This window comes from Gorilla gorilla, chromosome 19 (assembly GCF_029281585.2).
Source record: "Gorilla gorilla gorilla isolate KB3781 chromosome 19, NHGRI_mGorGor1-v2.1_pri, whole genome shotgun sequence".
NCBI classification, from domain to species: Eukaryota; Metazoa; Chordata; class Mammalia; order Primates; family Hominidae; genus Gorilla; species Gorilla gorilla.
Genome location: NC_073243.2, coordinates 18,109,003 through 18,129,913, shown reverse-complemented (window position 1 = coordinate 18,129,913; position 20,911 = coordinate 18,109,003). Strand labels below are relative to the sequence as shown.

At 48.5% G+C, this 20,911-nt stretch overlaps 1 protein-coding gene across 7 annotated transcripts in view; it reads right to left on the bottom strand.

Moving 5' to 3' along the window:
* Positions 1 to 20,911, bottom strand: part of RAP1GAP2 (RAP1 GTPase activating protein 2) — a 289,357-nt gene that overhangs the window by 37,087 nt on the left and 231,359 nt on the right. For all 7 annotated transcript variants that reach the window (XM_031003384.3, XM_031003383.3, XM_063700512.1 and 4 more), the window contains 6 exons: positions 20,088 to 20,166; positions 19,205 to 19,258; positions 15,383 to 15,466; positions 7,294 to 7,394; positions 3,216 to 3,345; positions 295 to 450 (listed from right to left, as the gene is read on the bottom strand). In XM_031003384.3, coding sequence (XP_030859244.2) covers positions 295 to 450; positions 3,216 to 3,345; positions 7,294 to 7,394; positions 15,383 to 15,466; positions 19,205 to 19,258; positions 20,088 to 20,166 — 604 coding nt within the window. The remainder of the gene's footprint in view (positions 1 to 294; positions 451 to 3,215; positions 3,346 to 7,293; positions 7,395 to 15,382; positions 15,467 to 19,204; positions 19,259 to 20,087; positions 20,167 to 20,911) is intronic.

The following is a 20,911-nucleotide window of genomic DNA, read 5'->3' as shown; positions in this document are numbered from 1 at the left end:
TCTTTCTTTATTCTAGCTCTGCCTTACTCGAGCAAATGGCATTACCAAATTCCAAATACTACACTCACACCTCCTCAATCCTCAAGTGAGATGCCATTGAGCCCGGAGGCAGCAAGGGGGATCAGGTGGCCTTGGAAGGTCCTCCCTACCCAGAATCTAGCTCCAAACCCCAGAAACCTGCAAACTCATGGAGAATCTCTGACTGCTGAGGACTAGTGTCCTCTGATATCACGGCATCCACACAGGGTGAGGTGTCGAGGCCCACCACTCCCTCCAACAAGGCATTCTCCTTACCTTGTAGGATGGGGTCTCTGTGCCTGGGGTCTCAACCTGCACGACGATGTAGGCATGTAAGAAATTGGAGGCTATCATGTCTGGGACAAACGGCGTGTTTTCCTCTTGGAAGATGATGGCCACGATGTCATTTCCAATGTGTCTCTTTCTCTGGAGCTAAATAAAAAGTGTTGAGAGGTTATAAGCCAGTTAGGAACATCATGAAAGATGTTTTGGGGAAAGAGTGGGTTCACTTTCCTTTGCACACAGGAAAACTGAATTCTGAGTGAGAAGAGTTTGTGGTTGTTGTTTTGGAAGTTTAAGTATGAAAGCACAGTACCAATGCCAGGCAGCAAGGGGAGAAGTGCATGGAACACGCTTCGTGCTTTGTGTATCTTTTGAGTTGCTTTCCTATTTGGGGAAAACCAGGGGTGTTCTTCTTTCAATCTTTTTTTTTTTTCTTTTTCTTTTCTTTTTTTTTTTTTTTTGAGACAGGGTCTCACTGTGTTGCCCAGGCTGGAGTGCCGTGGCACGATCTCGGCTCACTGCAACCTCCGCCTCCTGGGTTCAAGTGATTCTCCCACCTTAGCCTCCCGAGTAGCTGGGATTACAGACACGTGACACTACACCCACTAATTTCTGTATTTTTTGGTAGAGACGAGGTTTCACCATGTTGGCCAGGCTGGTCTTAAACTCCCGACCAGCCCGCCTTAGCCTCCCAAAGTGCTGGGATGATAGGTGTAAACCACTGTGCCCGACCTTCTTTCAATCTTTAGAAGCCACCAAAAAGGAAAAAAAAATGGGGAAGATGGCCAAGTCGTTAGGTAGAGGCTAGCGAGCATCTTACTGACCTCTACAGCATGCAGATCCCTGACTCAGCACTTGGCAAGAATATTTAAAAGGCAAGGCTGGGTCTTGCCCTGGTAGAGCCTGTCATTGATCTGGGAGAAATACAAACACAGGTGAAGCCACCTGAGAAAACTAACAAAGCCACCAGCCAGCAAGGGCTAAATCAGCTGCTGTGCATGAAACCCCTGACAGCTCTGGAGACAGAGGCAAGGGCAAAATTACAGAGCCAGAAAGCAACCTGAGAGGGCTTCCTGGAGGAGGAGATGTGTCAGGGGGTCTTGAAGGTGTGAATGAGAGTGATGAGGTGGCAGATCATGACAGCACTGATCACCCAGCTTGGCGCAGGTGGGATGGAAGGAGGATCCCAACCATAACTCCATATCCCAAGCAGGGCCAGGTGCTTCTGGGTGTGATCTCGGCCACCAAGCACCTGGTGTGTCCCTGGAACCACGTTGGGCTGTTCATGCATGATATCAAATGTTAACCCTGTCCTGAAGTTCAAGGCTGCAGTGAGCTATGATCGCACCACTGCACTCCAGCCTGGGTGAGAGAGTGACAGCCCTCCTCACACACACACACACAAACCCGCTCCTGTATGTCGAGTCCTGGCTAGGTGCCTGCCTATGCATTTGTTCCTTTGTTAAGCACCCACTGCATGCAGGCCCAACGCTCAGTCCCTTCACACTGAGTTTCTCATTCACTGAGCACCTGTTTTACACCAAGCACTGTGCTGGGCACTTTTACACAAATTGCCTCACTTACTCCACGCGCATCTTTCCATTTCTCAGGAAGAGAAAATTAATATTTACTCAGTCCCCGCCAAGAGCCGAGCCCTGTGCCAAGGTGTATTTCCCAAGAAACATACATAAGACTGAGAAGGCCCAGAGAGAACAGGCCTCAGGCCCAGGCTGGGGCAGCAGGTGAGAGAGGCCATAAGGGAACAGAGGGGCTGGAGGTGAAAGGTTGAATGAAAACCCACTTTGGATACAAAAGGATTTCTGCTTCCATTTGTTTCTGGAACATTCAGTAGCTATTTTAGAGCCAACTCATCATCTCGTTTGCCAATTTCCTTCTTTCCTAAGAAGCCAGGCACTATGTTTACAATTTTACATCTGTGCTCCCTCCCCAGTTCCTGCTCAGAGACACACAGGTCAGAGTTTGGGCAAAGGCCTGCCTGCATTTTCTTATTTTCCCAGACTGAAAAGGGGCAGAAGGCGGGCTGGGGGAACTGGGCTTATAACAGCCAGGAACCAGCCGCGGCTCTCCCCAGGGATGCACGGCTGTCAGAGCAGCAAACGGGGGGCACAGCAGGAAAGCAGTGGGGACAGGGGTCTCGTCCAGGTCTCCCTGGTGGAGGTCAAGGCTGAATTCCCACAGGTGTGGTGAGAGAGGAGCCTGTGAGATGAGGAAGGCTGGGGGTGGGGAAGGATTCTCACGCAATAACCAGCCTTCCGTCACTGGGGCAGGAAGGGGGACAAAATGACCAGGGGCTGGACAGTGAACAGCTGTTCTATAGGAAGCCGGCCATGAATTGGGCATCGTATGAACCCTAGTCAGAAATGTATGTAATCCCCACAATCACCCTCTAACATGGGTGGTGTTACCCCATTTTATATATGAGAAGGTTAACTGGCTTGCCCAGAGTCACACGCCCCAAAGTGGCACAGCCGGCTTCAGGCCCCCATCTGCAAACCCCACCATGCACCCTTTGCCACCATCCTCTATGACCAGGGCCCCCAGGCTCTGCCCTGTGCTCTGCCCCTGATAAACAGAGAAACCTCAAGGAAGTCTTGTCACCACCATGGGCTGCAGTTTTCCCATCAGTCAACGTGGAAGAAACACAAGCTCTGCCCCGCCTCCCGCCCAGGCCCCTGAGGTGTGGCCTCGGCCAGAAACACAACAGAACGGACCGCTGAGGCATAGCCTCGGCCAGAAACACAACAGAACGGACTGTGACGCTGCTGCGCAGCTGAACGAATGGCCGGCTACGGGAACGAATATGGGAACGGCCACAGTCTCTTAGCAGGTCAGACCAGAGGCGGGCCCTCACCTCGCACGCCCTGGGCTCCCAAAGCCCTCCCAAACCAGGTTACCTGCTGGGCGTCTCCCTCGGTAAATGGCAGCTTTGTGGAAACGTGAAACATGATCTCCCTGTCCCGGAATGTCGTGTACACTGATTCCACCCCTGTCTGTCCGTGGGTCACGTCCAGGCCTCCTCGGAAACTGTCAACAAAACAGGGCAGGAGATGGGGAGAAAAGAGAGTGAGGCAAAGTGGGCAACTTAATGCAACTCCCCTAAGTATACGCAGCAGAGGATACGCAGCAGAGGAGACAGGAGAGCTGAGGGCAGAGCAGGCTGTGATGTGGGAAAAGCAGGTAGATCTGTTCTTCCAGGTATATCAGCCCTGGCACTCTACCCACAAACCCATTATTTAGACAAAGCTGGCCGGGCGCAGTGGCTCACGACTGTCATCCCAGCACTTTGGGAGGCCGAGGTAGGCAGATGACCTGAGGTCAGGAGTTCGAGACCAGCCTGGCCAACATGGTGAATCCCCCGCCTCTACTAAAAATACAAAAGTTAGCCAGATATGGTGGTGCATGCCTATAATCCCAGCTACTCAGGAGGCTGAAGCAGGAGAATCGCTTGAACCCAGGAGGTGGAGGTTGCAGTGAGCCGAGATGGCGCCACTGCACTCCAGCCTGGGCAACAAGAACAAGACTCCATCAATCAATCAATCAATCAATCATCACAAAGTGGAACCTCCATCTCAAGCCTTGGCTGTGTCGTCTCCACACTTGCTGGTTATATGAGAAGGAAGCTCATCCATCCACAGTCCCAGACAAATGCCCGTCCCCGGTGCCATTCCCCCAAGGCGGGGCGCCAGCCTTTCTTTGCTCTCTGCAAGGCCATGTCCAAGTCCTCTGCCCAGAGCTAGGGCAGCCAGCCATCCTGGTGGCTGGTGGGGAGCCCCAGAGGAGCATCTGGAGTCAGCCAGAAGAGGTGGCAGATGCTCGACTTCTGCCTAGCTAGTCCCTAAGATACAGGCCCAACCATTGCAGCATCCCACTTGGGAGTATCCAGGCAAGTCCCTTCTCTGGCTGTCTCCTCACAGGCAAGAAAGAAAAGCTCTAAGGAACTGGGTGGGCTTCCAGGAGTTGTCCCTTCTGCCTTTACACACACGGCTGCCAGCTTTGATCACAGTCTTCAGCAGATGCAGGTTCCTTTAAGAAAATGAAATAAGATGGACCTAGAATCTCAGCATCCCCAACACTACAAGCCAGAAAATGTGCCCAGGCTGGCATGGCAGAAAGGACGCTGGACAGGGGCAGGAGCTCCGGGTTCTAGACCTGCTTCTGCCACTAAATCAGCACGTGATCGTGGACAATTCGTTTAGTCTCTCTAGGCCTCCATAAAATAAAGGGTTAGAATTTCATAACTCTGAGGACCTCCTGGGCTTACTATACTATATTTCAGCTATTCTAAGGCCCATGTTTAGTTTTGGTTTGAGTCAGGGGTTCACTCTGTCATCCAGGCTGGAGCGCAATGGTGTAATCATGGCTGACTGCAGCCTCAACCTCCTGGGCTCAGGTGATCCTCCTCGCCTCAGCCTGCCAAGTAGCCGGGACCACAGAAGCACACCACAGTAGTTGGCTAATTTTTATAATTTTTCAAATTTTTGTAATGACAGGGTCTCACCATGTTGCCCAGGCTGGTCTCAAACTCCTGGGCTCAAGCGATCCACCCGCCTCGGCCTCCCAAAGTGCTGGGATTACAGGTAAGACCCACCATGCCTGGCCATTTCTTCACATTTTAAAGTCACAGGATGTGTCTTAAAATGATAGCATCTCAAAGTCAATGAAAGGTGGCAATATAAGAACACTAACAATCGTGACTAGCCCTGAACGGCACTTAAGTGTTTCGTGAGCATTATCTTATCTTTTATTTTTTATTTATTTATTTATTTTTTTTTTTAGACAGAGTCTCACTCTGTTGCCCAGGCTGGAGTGCAGTGGCACAATCTCAGCTCACTGCAGCCTCCATCTCCTGGGTTCAAGTGATTCTCCTGCCTCAGCCTCCCAAGTAGCTGGGACTACAGACACGTGCCACCACGCCCGGCTAATTTTTTGTATTTTTAGTAGAGACGTGGTTTCACCATGTTGGCCAAGATGGTCTCAATCTCCTGACCTCGTGATCTGCCCGCCTCAGCCTCCCAAAGTGCTGGGGTTATAGGCGTGAGCTACCACGCTCAGCCCATTATCTTATGTTAATCCCCCCCAAAACCTTTTAGGGCTGACACTATCTTTACCTCCTTTTTTTTTTTTTTTTTTTGACAGAGTCTCCCTCTACTGACCAGGCTGAAGTGCACTGGCGCAATCTCGGCTCATTGCAACCACTGCCTTTTGGGTTCAAGCGATTCTCCTGCCTCAGCCTCCCAAGTAGCTGGGACTACAGGCACCTGCCACCATGCCTGGCTAATTTTTTTTTTTTTTTTTTTTTTTTTTGTATTTTTAGTAGAGACGGGGTTTCACCATATTGGCCAGGCTGGTCTCGAACTCCTGACCTCGTGATCCACCCACCTCGGCCTCCTAAAGTGCTGGGATTACAGGCGTGAGCCACTGAGCCCAGCCCTTTATCTCCCTTTTTTACAGTGAGGAAACTGAGGCTTGTAGAGGTCAAGTCACTTATCCAAAGTCATAGAGCTAATAAGTGGTGGAGCGGGGGTTTTATCCCAGGTGTGACTGACTCCAGACAGCCGTGATGACCTTGATGGAGGGAGAAAATGGAGGAAGAGAGGAAAGGAAAAAGAAGGAAGGAAGGACAGAGAAGGAAGCAGAGGAAGAAAGCGATTAGTGAATATCCGCTGCGTGCCAGGCACTGAGCAAGGTATTTTCACACGATGTGAGGAGCTCATGTCAATCTGGCTGCTGGGGTGGAGAATTCTGGGGCCTGGAGCCATCTGCCAGCCACCAAGGACAAAACAGGCTGGCCAGGTCTGGACTCATCCCAAATGCAGCCTTGGCCAAGGAAAGTCAAGGGCCAGAGTTTTCCAAGCAACGGCCCCAACGTTCTATCTTACTGCCCACTTAAAAAAGCATAGACTGAGCCAGGCACAGTGGCTCATGCCTGTAATCCCAGCACTTTGGGAGGCCCAGACGGGCGGATCACGAGGTCAGGAGATCGAGACCATCCCGGCTAGCATGGTGAAACCCTGTCTCTACTAAAAATACAAAAATTAGCCAGGCATGGTGGCGCGCACCTTGTAGTCCCAGCTATTCGGGAGGCTGATGCAGGAGAATCGCTTGAACCCAGGAGGCAAAGGCTGCCATGAGTCAAGATCGCACCACTGCATTCCAGCCTAGCGAAGAGCGCGACTCCATCTCAAAAAAAAAAAAAAAAGCATAGACTGTTGTATGGACTCCTGCCTGAGGAACTGTTATATTTGCATCAGCTCCTCATGATGCATTCTTTGTGTATTATCTAAAATAGGTCATTTCAGGCCAGGCGCAGTGGCTCACGCCGGTAATCCTAGCACTTTGGGAGGCTGAGGTGGGTGGATTGCCTGAGCTCAAGAGTTCAAGACCAGCCTGGGCAACATGGTGAAATCCCGTCTCTACTCAAATACAAAAACCTTAGTCGGGCGTGTTGGCGGGCGCCTGTAGTCCCAGCTACTCCGGAGGCTGAGGCAGGAGAATCGCCTGAACCTGGGAGGTGGAGGTTGCAGTGAGCTGAGATCACACCACTGCACTCCAGCCTGGGCAACAGAGCAAGATTCTGTCTCCAAAAATAAAAAAATAAAAAATAAAATAAAATAGGTCATTTCCCCCCAAAACTGCACGGGGCTCCCTTTCCCACACACCTGGCAGGTGAGTGACAGGGAAGGTGGATTCCTTCCATTCTCAGTCTGGGCCAAAGGTAAGTAGGAAGGCAAGTCTGGGGCGGGGCCCAGGGCCGAACGTGAACGCCTTCAGGGGAATCTGCCACACTGGATCACTCCTTGGACCCCTGATTCCTTAGAAATGCAGTGAGCGACAAGACCCTGAAAAGCCATCCCTCATTTCTTGTGTGTTTTTAACTCACATGTGCTCCCTGAGGACTGAGCTGTCTGCCTCTTGCCCTTCCTCTAGTGCCCTTGTTGATGGAGCTGGAGCCGTCACTTGGCTAAAACCCACCCTTTGAAATCCTGCAGTGTGATCGTGTCCCCCAGCAGGTCCAAGAACTCCTTAAAAGCTGGGCTCTCCTCATTGTTCCCAAATAGCTCCTCCTCCAGGGTCTGAAAGAGAAACAGGAATAAGGGCAGGAATTAGAAAAATTCTTCGTGACGCTAAAGGAAGGAATATGGATGCCCAGGTACCTGGTCCGTTTCTTCCTTTCTCCCTGTCTCCCAGCACATCCACCATAGCTGCCCTCAGTGGGACTGGGGTGGAGAGAGGAGGGACTGATGGAGACTCACTCCCAGTACTTTGGGAGGCTGAGGCGGGTGGATCACTTGAGGTCAGGAGTTCGAGACCAGCCTGGCCAACATGGTGAAACCCTGTCTCTACTAAAAATACAAAAAGTAACTGGGCATGGTGGTGGGTGCCTGTAATCCCAGCTCCTCGGGAGACTGAGAGAGGAGAATCGCTTGAGCCTGGGAAGCGGAGGTTGCAGTGAGCCAAGATCACACCATTGCACTCCAGTCTGGGTGACAGAGTGAGACCCCGTCTCAAAAAAAAAAGAATAAAGAACTTTCAAAACTCTAAAGTAATCAAAACCACAATGATATACCACTTCCCACCCACTAGGATGGCCACAATGAAAAATAAAGGCAATAAAAGGCAATAACAAGTGTTGGTGAGGGTGTGGAGAAATCAGAAACATCACACGCTGCTGCTGAAAATGGAAAATGACGCAGCCACTGTGGAAAACAGTCCAGCAGCTCCTCAAAAGGCTAAACGCAGAGTCACCATATGATCCGGCAACTTCACTCCCGGGCATATACCAAAGGCTAAACGCAGAGTCACCATATGATCTGGCAACTTCCCTCCCGGGCATATACCAAAGGCTAAACGCAGAGTCACCATATGATCCGGCAACTTCACTCCCGGGCATATACCAAAGGCTAAACGCAGAGTCACCATGTGATCCGGCAACTTCACTCCCCGGCATACACCAAAGGCTAAACGCAGAGTCACCATGTGATCCGGAAACTTCACTCCCCGGCATATACCAAAGGCTAAACGCAGAGTCACCATATGATCCAGAAACTTCACTCCCGGGCATATACCGAAGGCTAAACGCAGAGTCACCATAAGATCCAGAAACTTCACTCCCGGGCATATACCGAAGGCTAAACACAGAGTCACCATATGATCTGGCAACTTCCCTCCCGGGCATATACCAAAGGCTAAACACAGAGTCACCATATGATCCGGAAACTTCACTCCCGGGCATATACCAAAGGCTAAACACAGAGTCACCATAAGATCCGGCAACTTCACTCCCGGGCATATACCGAAGGCTAAACGCAGAGTCACCATAAGATCCAGAAACTTCACTCCCGGGCATATACCAAAGGCTAAACGCAGAGTCACCATGTGATCCGGCAACTTCAGTCCCGGGCATATACCAAAGGCTAAACGCAGAGTCACCATATGATCTGGCAACTTCCCTCCCGGGCATATACCAAAGGCTAAACGCAGAGTCACCATATGATCCGGCAACTTCACTCCCGGGCATATACCAAAGGCTAAACGCAGAGTCACCATATGATCCGGCAACTTCACTCCCGGGCATATACCAAAGGCTAAACGCAGAGTCACCATATGATCCAGAAACTTCACTCCCGGGCATATACCAAAGGCTAAACGCAGAGTCACCATATGATCTGGCAATTTCACTCCCGGGCATATACCAAAGGCTAAACGCAGAGTCACTATATGATCTGGCAACTTCACTCCCGGGCATATACCAAAGGCTAAACGCAGAGTCACTATATGATCCAGTAACTTCACTCCCGGGCATATACCAAAGGCTAAACGCAGAGTCACCATATGATCTGGCAACTTCCCTCCCGGGCATATACCAAAGGCTAAACGCAGAGTCACCATATGATCCAGAAACTTCACTCCCGGGCATATACCAAAGGCTAAACGCAGAGTCACCATATGATCCAGTAACTTCACTCCCGGGCATATACCAAAGGCTAAACGCAGAGTCACCATATGATCCAGAAACTTCACTCCCGGGCATATACCGAAGGCTAAACGCAGAGTCACCATAAGATCCGGCAACTTCACTCCTGGGCATATACCAAAGGCTAAACGCAGAGTCACCATATGATCTGGCAACTTCACTCCCGGGCATATACCAAAGGGTAAACACAGAGTCACCATGTGATCCGGAAACTTCACTCCCAGGCATATACCAAAGGCTAAACGCAGAGTCACCATGTGATCCAGAAACTTCACTCCCAGGCATATACCAAAGGCTAAACACAGAGTCACCATATGATCCAGAAACTTCACTCCCGGGCACATACCAAAGGCTAAACACAGAGTCACCATATGATCCAGAAACTTCACTCCCGGGCACATACCAAAGGCTAAACACAGAGTCACCATATGATCCAGAAACTTCACTCCCGGGCATATACCAAAGGCTAAACGCAGAGTCACCATATGATCCAGAAACTTCACTCCCGGGCATATACCAAAGGCTAAACGCAGAGTCACCATGTGATCCAGAAACTTCACTCCCGGGCATATACTGAAGGCTAAACACAGAGTCACCATGTGATCCGGAAACTTCACTCCCGGGCATATACCAAAGGCTAAACGCAGAGTCACCATGTGATCCGGAAACTTCACTCCCGGGCATATACCGAAGGCTAAACGCAGAGTCACCATGTGATCCGGAAACTTCACTCCCAGGCATATACCAAACGCTAAACACAGAGTCACCGTATGATCTGGCAACTTTGCTCCCGGGCATGTGCCAAAGGCTAAACAGAGTCACCAAATGATCCAGAAACTTCACTCTGAGGTATATATCAAAGGCTAATCATAGAGTCACCATATGATCTAGCAACTTCACTCTCAGGTGTACACCAAAGAGAAATGAAAACATGTCCACAGAAAATGTATACATGAATATCAATAGCAGCACTATTCATAATGGCCCAAAGGGAGAAAGAACCCAAATGTCCATCTGATGAATAGATGAATAGAATAGACAAAATGTGGGCTATCCACACAATGGAATATTATTTGGCCATGAACAAGGAACAACGTGCTGATACATACTACGACCTGGATAAACCCTGAAAATATTACGCTGAGTGAAAGAAACCAGACACAAAAGGCCACATATGATGATTCCATTTATAAAAGGTCTAGAATAGGCAAATCTGTAGAGACAGAAATTAGATTAGGGTTGGCAGGAGCTAAAGGAAAGGGGGATGGGGAGTGCCTGCTGGTGAGTGTGGGGTTTCTCTTGGGGGTGATGAAAATGTTCTGGAGTTACTGAGGACAGGTGCACGATTCTGTGGTTACACTACAAACCACTGAACTGCACACTTTATTGAGATATAAATTACGTAACATTATGAATTATATGGTACAAGAATTATGCTGATGTGCTCAATAAAGCTGTTATTTTTAAAAATGTTTTTAACCCAACAGTTAAAAAAAAAAATCCAATTAGAAAATGGTCAAAAGACATGAAAACGGCCGGGCACGGTGCCTCACGCCTGTAATTCTAGCACTATGGGAGGCCGAGGCGGGTGGATCACTTGAGGTCCAGAGTTCGAAACCAGCCTGGCCAACATGGCAAAACCCAGTCTCTACTAAAAATGCAAAAATCAGCTGGGCATGGTGGCACGTGCCTGTAGTCCCAACTACCTGGGAGGCTGAGGTGGGAGAATCGCTGGAACCCGGGAAGCGGAGGTTGCAGTGAGCTGAGATCACACCACTGCACTCCAGCCTGGGTGACAGAGTGAGACCCTGTCTCAAAAAAAAGACATGAACAGGCATTTCCCCTAAGAGGATATACAGATGGCAAATAAGCACATGAAAAGATGTCCAACATCATTAACCATTAGAGAAATGCAAATTAAAACCATAAGGTGATACCACTACACATCTCTCAGAATGGCTAAAATAAAAAATAGTCACAACACCAAATGCTGGCAGGTTACAGAGAAACTGGATCACTCATACACTGCTGGTGAGAAGAAACACTAGAAAACAGTTTGGCAGTTTTGTTTTTTTTTTTTTTTGAGACAGAGTCTTTTTGAGATGGAGTCTCACTCTGTCGCCCAGGCTAGAGTGCAGTGGTGCAATCTCGGCTCACGGCAACCTCTGCCTCCTAGGTTCAAGCGATTCTCCTGCCTCAGCCTCCCGAGTAGCTGGGACTACAGGCGCCCACTACCACCTGGCTAATTTTTTGTATTTTTAGGAAAGACAGGGTTTCACCGTGTTAGCCAGGATGGTCTCAATCTCCTGACCTCGTGATCCGCCCACCTCGGCCTCCCAAAGTGCTGGGATTACAGGCGTGAGCCACTGCGCCCGGCCGGCAGCTTCTTACAAAACTAAACACACAATTACCATACAACTCAGCAGGTGTATTCCTAAGCATGTATCCCAGAGAAATGAAAACTTATGTTCACACAAAAACCTATATACAGATGTTCACAGCAACTTTATTCATAATAGCCAAAAATGTCTTTCAGTGGGTGATGGTTAAACACAAACTGTGGTAGTTATAATACCACAGAATACTACTCAGCAATGAAAAAGAACACAGTATTGATACATCCAAGAACTTGGATTAATCTTGCTGACTGGAAAAAAGCCAATCTCAAGTGGTTATATACTATATGACTACATTTATATACCATTTTTGAAATAACAATGTTTTAGAAGTTGGAGAACAGATGAGTGGTTGTCAGGGGTTACGGACTGGAGCTGGGAGATTGATGTCCACATCCTGGTTGTGGTATTGTGCTATCATTTTGTAAGACATTACTTTGCGGGGAAAGTAGGTAAAGGGTACATGAGATCTCGCTGTATTATTTTTTACAACTCTATGTGAATTACAAATACCTAAAGATAAAAAGGTTAGTATTTTTTTTTTTTGAGATGGAGTTTCGCTCTTGTTGCTCCAGCTGGAGTGCAATGGCACGATCTCGGCTCACTGCAACCTCTGCCTCCCAGGTTCAAGCGATTCTCCTGCCTTAGACTCCCAAGTAGCTGGGACTATAGGCGCCCACCACCACTCCCGGCTAATTTTGTAAAAAACAAAGCTGAAAACAGTAGCAAGCTCTGCAAACAGTAACAGGCTTCAAACACTGCCTGATCAACAGGCTCTACCCACAGTGGCAGGATGTGCAAACAGCTGAAGGCTCTGCAAACATGCACAGGCTGCCATGAAGAGTGGCAGATGATACAAAGACACTCTAGCCTACCCAATCACTTCAAGAGAATGTCTTCAGTAGGTAATTTTAACAATAACAACAAAAAGCAGAACTTGGGCTCCATGCCTTCAACAGGCAACAGAATCTGGTAGATTTCAATAATTTTATTTTGCTTTTTACAGTATTTTTTTTTAGAATTACCTTCATTTCATGATAAATGATACTGGTTTTCCAGTTAGAGGAGTGATATAAAATTTCCTTTAAAAATAAATGCATGTTGCTGGGTGCAGTGGCTCACGCCTGTAATACCAGCACTTTGGGAGGCCAAGGCAGGCAGATCGCCTGAGGTCGGGAGTTCGAGACCAGCCTGACCAACACAGTGAAACCCCGTCTCTACTAAAAATACAAAATTAGCTGGGCCTGGTGGTGCCTGCCTGTAATCCCAGCTGCTCGGGGGAGCTGAGGCAGAATTGCTTGAACCCAGGAGGCAGAGGTTGCAATGAGCTGAGATCATGCCTTTGCACTCCAACTTGGACAACAAGAGCAAAACTCCGTCTCAAAAAAATAAAAATAAAAATAAAAAATAAATGTATGTAAGTTTAAAACAAAACTTTTTAAAGAAAATATTTCGTTAAAATAGTGTGATAAAGATCTTAGCAGTGGCATAGCGTGCAACAAATGCTATGATACAGATCCTGGATATGGTCTGTGAATGTCTGAAGGCTGGGAAACACCGCACTCTAGAAGGAGTCAACACTGCAGCCCATGGGCCGAGTCTGGCCTGCTGCCTGTGTTTATCGATAAAGTTTTATTGGAACGCAGACAGGTCAACTCATTTATCTATTGTCTATTGCTACTTCTGCACCACCAAGGCAAAGCTGAGCGGCTGTCACAGAGACTCCAAGGCCCATGAAGTCTAAAATATTTACTATCTGGCTCTTTACCCAAAAAAGTTTGCCAATCCCTGATCTATAGCATGCCATGAAGGCGTCACAACTCTAGCCACATGTCCTACTTGCCCCAGGTCATGAGGCCAGAGTGTGGAAAAGCAGCTGCTCCAGGCAACCTACATCTCCCACTAGAAAAACAATGCAGCGTGTGCTGTGGGACCTGCACTGCTCTTGCAAGATTCACATCCAGCCTGAGAGTAGTAGTATTGCCATTATTTTGATCCTGGCCTTGAGCTGGACTGTGCACTCAGGGAAGGGTCTTAGTCATCACCGTATCCCCCAGCATGCACAGCACAGTGAACAGCAAACACGAGAGTTAGGTGAGGCTCATTTATATCCAGAGACCAGCATAGGGCTTTGATGCAACAAATGTTCATATTAAATGTCCCCCAGCTGCAGGTTTGCAAAACAACAATCTGCCTAGGTTCTTAAAAAAAAAAAAAAATTATCTTCTTGGCTTTTTCCTCCACAGCAGCATCAGGTACATAAACAATACACAGGCTCCCTCTCGGAGACGGATGGCTCATGTTCAGTAATTATAACTTTGCTGGAACATTGGATTATAATCACCTTATAAGATCCGCTTTGGTAAATTCCACAAGCAAAGAACTTTAATTAGGGGGTTTTATTAGCAAAGCTGTATAAAATAAAAATGTAATATGTGAAAATGATTATAGTAGCTACCTGAATAATCTCCCTTAAATTATAAGATTCATCAGTGTTCGTCTTGCAGATCCTAAACTCTTCATCTAATTAGAATATTTTTAAGCAAACGCATGTCTCTTAAGGGCCAATATCTCTAAATGAGAACATCAGGTGTCGTCTAACCGAGAAAGATACCATCATGCAAAAAAATACAAATAGTATCAGAAGATACTATTAACCTGCCATTAGTAGGGCCAACATTTTTATTCATTCATTAACTCACATAACAATGGAGTGTATTTATATGAAGGTGTATTTATATGCTAGGCTCTTAGATGATACAAAGATGAAATGGGTGTGGAACTTTTCTCTCAAAGAGCCTCAGTGAGGAAACAGTGTGTTCAGCTAACCCCTCTACTTGGGATGTTAATAAATGTTCATGGTAGGAAAGAGGTAGGGAAGATGGGAAGTTTGTGTCTGTAAGTATGGAAACCACTAAGCTCAACAAAGTTATAAAGAGCCCTTTACCCTGGGGGTTCTTTAAGCCTTTAAAAGGTTCCCACACAAGTGACAACCCCTCCCCAGGTCATTTGCTCACAGAGTACACCATCAGACTAGCATTCATGAAACACACTTTGAGAAACATGACTCTGGCCAGTTAACTCCAAAGCAACGTGTGAGGGCTACAAAACACAGAGGCTGAGCAGTGGTGTGCTGGCAAATTTTGAGTCACTGGCTCTCCAAAGGAGGAAGATAGAAACCCTGGTGTTTGCAAATTTCCATAGTGTAAATACTTCCACCATGGTTGACTTCAAGCTGCCAACATGATGTCACGGAACAGAGTTGTGAAGAGACGCACCCAGCTGGCTCCATCACATCACTCAAGTTTGGGGAGAAAAAGCTAATTCCCAGTGGGGAGAAATTTGGGCAAGGAGAGAGCAGCCTATGCTCCTCCATTCCCTTGACCTAGTCTGGTTTTTCTTATAACCAGCAGCCCATAAATACATATAAGACGAGGCAGCCAGGAAGAATGAGAATTTGCTCTATTTAAAAAAACGACATCACCGTTTAAGGACGTGCAGGCCTTTTTGTAAGAAGTACCCTTGCTGGAAAGTTCTGCCACCTCCAGTCTAATTCATACCTTAAATGTGACCGTTGTATTCCAAATGCTTCAGAATGCAGGTCAGGACTCCTGTGTTCAGGGTGGGGATAAAAAGAGTCCTAAGTGAGAAACCACGGGATACGGTCACCGGTATGGATGGTGCTGCTTACCTGCCTGGCTTTTTGATAAATGACTCCGAATTTGAATGTGTTGTTGACTTCATGCTCATCATAGGACACAATCATTTGGGAGGCCTGGAAAATGTGGCAAGAAAAAAAAATCAACATTTGTTAAATTTGGAAGCAAGTGAGGAAGCACATGGCAGGGGAAGCATCCATTTGGGGAGAGAATGTGTTCCCTGGTATGAAACATCCACATACACGGAGGGAGAGAAGTAATAAGTAGAGAGTCAGGCCGCAGCTCCAAAGTCAGCTAGCTTCTAAAACTTGGGCTTCCCCAGTAGGAACCAAACCTCTGTATCACTCATTCCACTCCCATCCAGATGTGCCAGTCAAGGCTCAGGCACATGTGTCCAGCAGTTTACTTAACCCCAGTGTTGAATCTGTGGTGTAAAAAGTGAAGCCAAAACCCCAAAACTGGTCAGCAAGGATAACTCTAGTCCTAATTCCACCTCTAATCAGCAGCATGAGTCCGAGCAAGTCGCCGCTCCTGACCAAACTTCAATCCCCTCTGCATAAAATGAGAGGTCTCTAAGGAGACCATGCTAAGGAGGAACATACCCTAATACAATATGCAAAGAGGAAATGTTTAAAACCTGACTCCTGGTTCTATCTAATTTTCCGTTACGCATCATAGAGTTGATGACTGGGATCAGAAAAATTAAACTCCAAGTTTTTTCGGGTTTTGTCGTTTTTGTTTTTTGAGATGGAGTCTCGCTCTGTCACCCAAGCTGGAGTGCAATGGCGTGGTCTTGGCTCACTGCAACCTCCGCCTCCCGGGTTCAAGCAGGTCTCCTGCCTCAGCCTCCCGAGTAGTTGGGATTACAGGCCCCCACCATCACACCGGCTAATTTTTGTATTTTTAGTAGAGACAGGGTTTCACCATGTTGGCCAGGCTGGTCTCGAACTTCTGACCTCGTGATCCGCCTGCCTCAGCCTCCCAAAGTGCTGAGGTTACAGGCATGAGCTACCATGCCCAGCCTAAACTCTAGTTTTGAATCCACTGTTTTTACCTATGTAGCTTTGAGTGAGCTGCTTCTCTGGAGCTGAGTTTCCTCATCTGTTAAACGCAGATGTGTGGTTATGAAGATTCAAAAAGAAAGAACTGAGCACAGAGCAGCTATCATCATCATCATCATCAACATCATCATCATCTATATGACCCTCCAGAAATATCAGAGCTGAACCAGCTTATTGGGGGAAGAAAAGATTTGGGAGCTGTTGGGATAACCTCAGCAATAAAAAGGAGAGATTCTCAGTGTGGAGACTTGAAATTTGAATGTCCCTTCCAACTTTTACATTAAAAATAAAAAGACAAGAAAATTGAGTATCATTTTTCACCTGTACAAGGAATAGTAATGGATCGTCTTACAGTTGGTCTAGGAAAAAAACCTTGGTGTGTGTTACAATTAACTGTTAAAGCTATTTTAAATTATCTGTACTTAGCAGAGTACTTTCAACTTGAGTGATCTGAGCTGAATTTGAAGACTATTAATAAGTTATGTTTGGAAGTTTTAACTTCAATGAAGTAATTATTTGCTACGAAAGACACAAACATTAAATTACTAAACAAAGATGGCACAATATCTTTGTTTCTGTTTTGTTTTGTTTTTTATGACGCTCCTGAGAATCAACCCAACTGAAGCATGTCAACGCACTTGAATAAGAAACGTGTTTAGTGTCCAAAGAGCCCAAGAAGGCACCGGTGTGAAAGGTTCAATCTCAGAGGCTGGTCAATTACCGTGGCGCAATTTCTGGTCACTTTGCACAACTTAGATTTGAAGGACAGCGGTGAAAACATTAAATGTGACATTTAAAAAAGAAAAAAAAAAAAGGAGGGATTCAACCACGCGTTATGCGAGAGGAAGAACAAACCGGGAACAACTTATTGGCCGGAATCTGCGGCCTGTGTGAGGTTGCCACACACTGTGTAGACGTCTCTGTGAGGCTCTCAGCTGTCAGCTGTCTGGGGAAACGGATGCTTCGCAGCTCCCCCAGCGACGGCGCTGCTGCCCGACCCTGGAGCCTCCACTCCTGCCTGGGTGAGTCACAGGGGAGGAACAGCTGCCCTGCCAGGGAGAGGCACCAGGCCATGGAGAACTTCCAAAGAACGTTCTAAACTCTGCAAATTTTAAAAACACATACATGCGTGCATCTCAGCCAGATGAACATCCCAGCCGGACTCAGCGGTCCTTCAGATACAGAAAACATGAAAATACAGCTGCTCCTCCATTATGACCAAGGCCCGAGGCTTTCCAAGGGATAGAGAGAACTGTGCAAATAAACACCATTGGTCCTCTCCGTGGCTATGATCTGACAACCAAAATTGCCAAACCGGTAGTTAAGTTAGACCTTTATGATGGGATTTTAATGTCTGGTTAAACCCCACTCATTCAGTTGTAATTATAAAGGGGAGGTCAGTCTCAATGAGAGAAAATGTTCAACGAAGCGTAGCATACTCCTGGTATCAACAGATGCTAAAACAGCTAAACAGAGGCACGTGGAAGACGAAAGGCTCTGTGCAGGAGAGGACTCCGCCATTCGCTCAGCCACTGCAGATGGATACACGGCTGCTTCTGAGAGTGGCATGCCCAATCCTGAACACTGAAAGTGTTTGTTCCAGCCGGGCGTGGTGGCTCACGCCTGTAATCCCAGCACTTTGGGAGGCCAAGGAGGGCAGATCACCTGAGGTCAGTTCGAGACCAGCCTGGCCAACATGGTGAAATGCCCGTCTCTACTAAAAATACAAAAATTAGCTGGGCATGGTGGTGCACGCCTGTAGTCCCAGCTACTTGGGAGGCTGAGGCAGGAGAATCGCTTGAACCAGGAGGTGCAGGTTGCAGTGAGCCGAGATTGCGCCACTGCACTCCAGCCTGGGTGACAGAGCGAGACTCAGTCTCAAAAATAGAGTGTTTGTTCCAGGGGATTCTGGATGTCTCTGCTGGGATGGGGCCTCTCTTCCTCACCAGACATTTCATCTCACGGGTACTGGTTGTCAGAGTTGGGACTCAGAGGATAGACAGAGCCGGTCCCAGCAGGCCTCAGCCGCTGCAGCGTGACCCACAGCAGAAGCTCAGAAGCACGGCTCTGCTTCCGTTGTCCCTCTCCAGAGCCTGCTGGCCCATGAAGAGGCAGTCGATGCACTGGGTCTTTTCCTGTGGCCAATTTCAAGCAATTCACTGTCCGTGGGTGACTTCAGTCCTCTCGTGCCATAATTATTCCTTAGTGGGTTTATTATTATTGCTCTTCTTCCCACTCACACCCCCGTATCAGAACTGGGGTCAGTATCAGGCCAATTCAAAGGAAACTGATATCAGAAAACCAGCTGGTTTATAAATGAAGGCAGCAGAGGCTTATATGGCCTCAGAGCTGCAGTAACACGGGCAATGGGGGGGCGGCTTTCTGGCCTTTCTCTTCTTGGTGAGCATCTGCCTGCTGTACTTCCCGCCCCTCTGTGACAACAGACTGGATCTGCACCAGCCCCCAGCTACAGAGTCATGTCCACCTCCAGCACTGGCCTCAGGGAGGTACCACTGAGGTGTGGTGGAGAAGCTACAACACTGCTACCCTCTGTCACCTTCACAGTAGACTGGGGACCAATTCAACTGGGCTGGAGACCTAGGCATGGCTGAGGTTGGGTTCCCAGTGGAGCAGTTTGTGAAGGGGTGGGCAGGGAGAGAGGGAGACATGGAAGCTTATTATGGAGACCCCACGAAACCCCACTATGATGCAGAGAACTCCCCAAAGAGCCACAGGTCTGCAAATCCTTGCCAAGCTGCAGGGCCCCTATGTTGGGAGCATGAAGGTCCTTACCTTGGGGTACAGGACAGGATTGAATCTCAGTCCCACTGCATCATCACAGAAAGCCTGAGAAGGGAGAAGAAGACGCAGGTCAGGGATGATATCTGTAGAGGACATCTGGGCTCCTCTGCCCACCTGGACAATGCAGCATGGGAGGGCGAGGCACGTGGGTCAGGAGGCCTGGGCGGGGATTCTGACTGCTGCTCACTAACACGTGCCCAGGCAAGTCAACCGCCCTTTCTGGGGTTTGCTGATGAAGTGTGGGAAGGGATTAGACAAAGCCTGAGGCTCGTCACCGTTCTGGCCTGAAGACAAGGCCAAAAACTATCCAGCCCACAACTGCCACCAAAGGTTTCCAGCACAATTCTGTGACATTCCTGCTCCTAGAGTGAGGGTCCAACCAACCCAGCTGACTCTCTTGCTCACCCACTTTGCTAACTCAGTTCTCAGGTTCACAGCCTCCTTACTCAAGGGGGTGCTCAATCTGGATCAACCTTCAGCCCAATTCAGGCCTCTCCTCTGCTGTGAAGGTTCCCCTGGCCACCCGCCCTCACCCCTCCACGGAAGTCCTACAGCACTCACCACATCCAGCCCCGTCTTTCTACTTCTCTCACTTCCCAAACTAGCTGTGAACTACCTGGAAGTAGAGACCATGGAGGATACTGTTCCTAAGCAGCCTCGGCAACAAGGATGAGCTATGGAGAGCGTAGGAAAGACAGAGGCATCTGCCCACAGCCCTCCCGGACCCCCATCAGTGCAGTCAAGGGCCAAAGAGTAAAGTGGCCTCCCCTTCTCCAAGGGCTGAGCCTACCCAGGATACACCTGCACCCCCATTCCAGAGGCCAGCCCTGGGCTGAGAGAGGAAGCCACCGTCTCTCACGGGTTGGTTTCTCACCTTTGCAATCTGAGGGACACTGGGAAGCTTGCTCAGTCCAGCCAAGGGGATCCGCTCATGTACCGTCTTCAGTTTGGACCTGCACAAGACAGGAGAAAAAAGGACATCCCTAAGAAACAGTCAGTGAGGGCGCGGGGACTCGTGCCTGTCATCTCAGCACTTTGGGAGGCCAAGGAGGGCAGATCACTTGAGGTCAGGGGTTCGAGACCAGCCTGGCCAACATGGTGAAACCCCGTCTCTACTAAAAATACAAAAAAATTAGCCAGACGTGGTGGCGGATGCCTGTAATCCCAGCTACTTGGGAGGCTGAGGCAGGAGAATCGCTTGAACCCGGGAGACGGAGGTTGCAGTGAGTCGAGATTGTACCACTGCACTCCAGCCTGGGCAACAAGAGTGAGACTCCACCTCAAAAAAAAGAAGAAAAGAAACAGTCCAAGAGGAAGGTGGCCGAGATCGCAGCACATAGGACACTGGCTTCAGGACTCTCTGTGGCCAGATCGGCCTCAGGTGGACCAACCACACACTGGACATCACACTTGCATTGTGGGAAAACGGAATCCTACTTAGGCATGCTGGGGAGGTGGCTACTTAAAGAACACACCTGGCTGGGGGCAGTGGCTCATGCCTGTAATCCCAGCACTTTGGGAAGCCAAAGAGGGTGGATCACGAGGTCAGGAGTTCAAGACCAGCCTGGCCAATATGGTGAAACCCCGTCTCTACTAAAAATACAAAAATTAGCCGGGCGCGGTGGTGGGTGCCTGTAATCCCAGCTACTTGGGAGGCTGAGGCAGGAGAATCGCTTGAACCCAGGAAGTGGGGGTTGC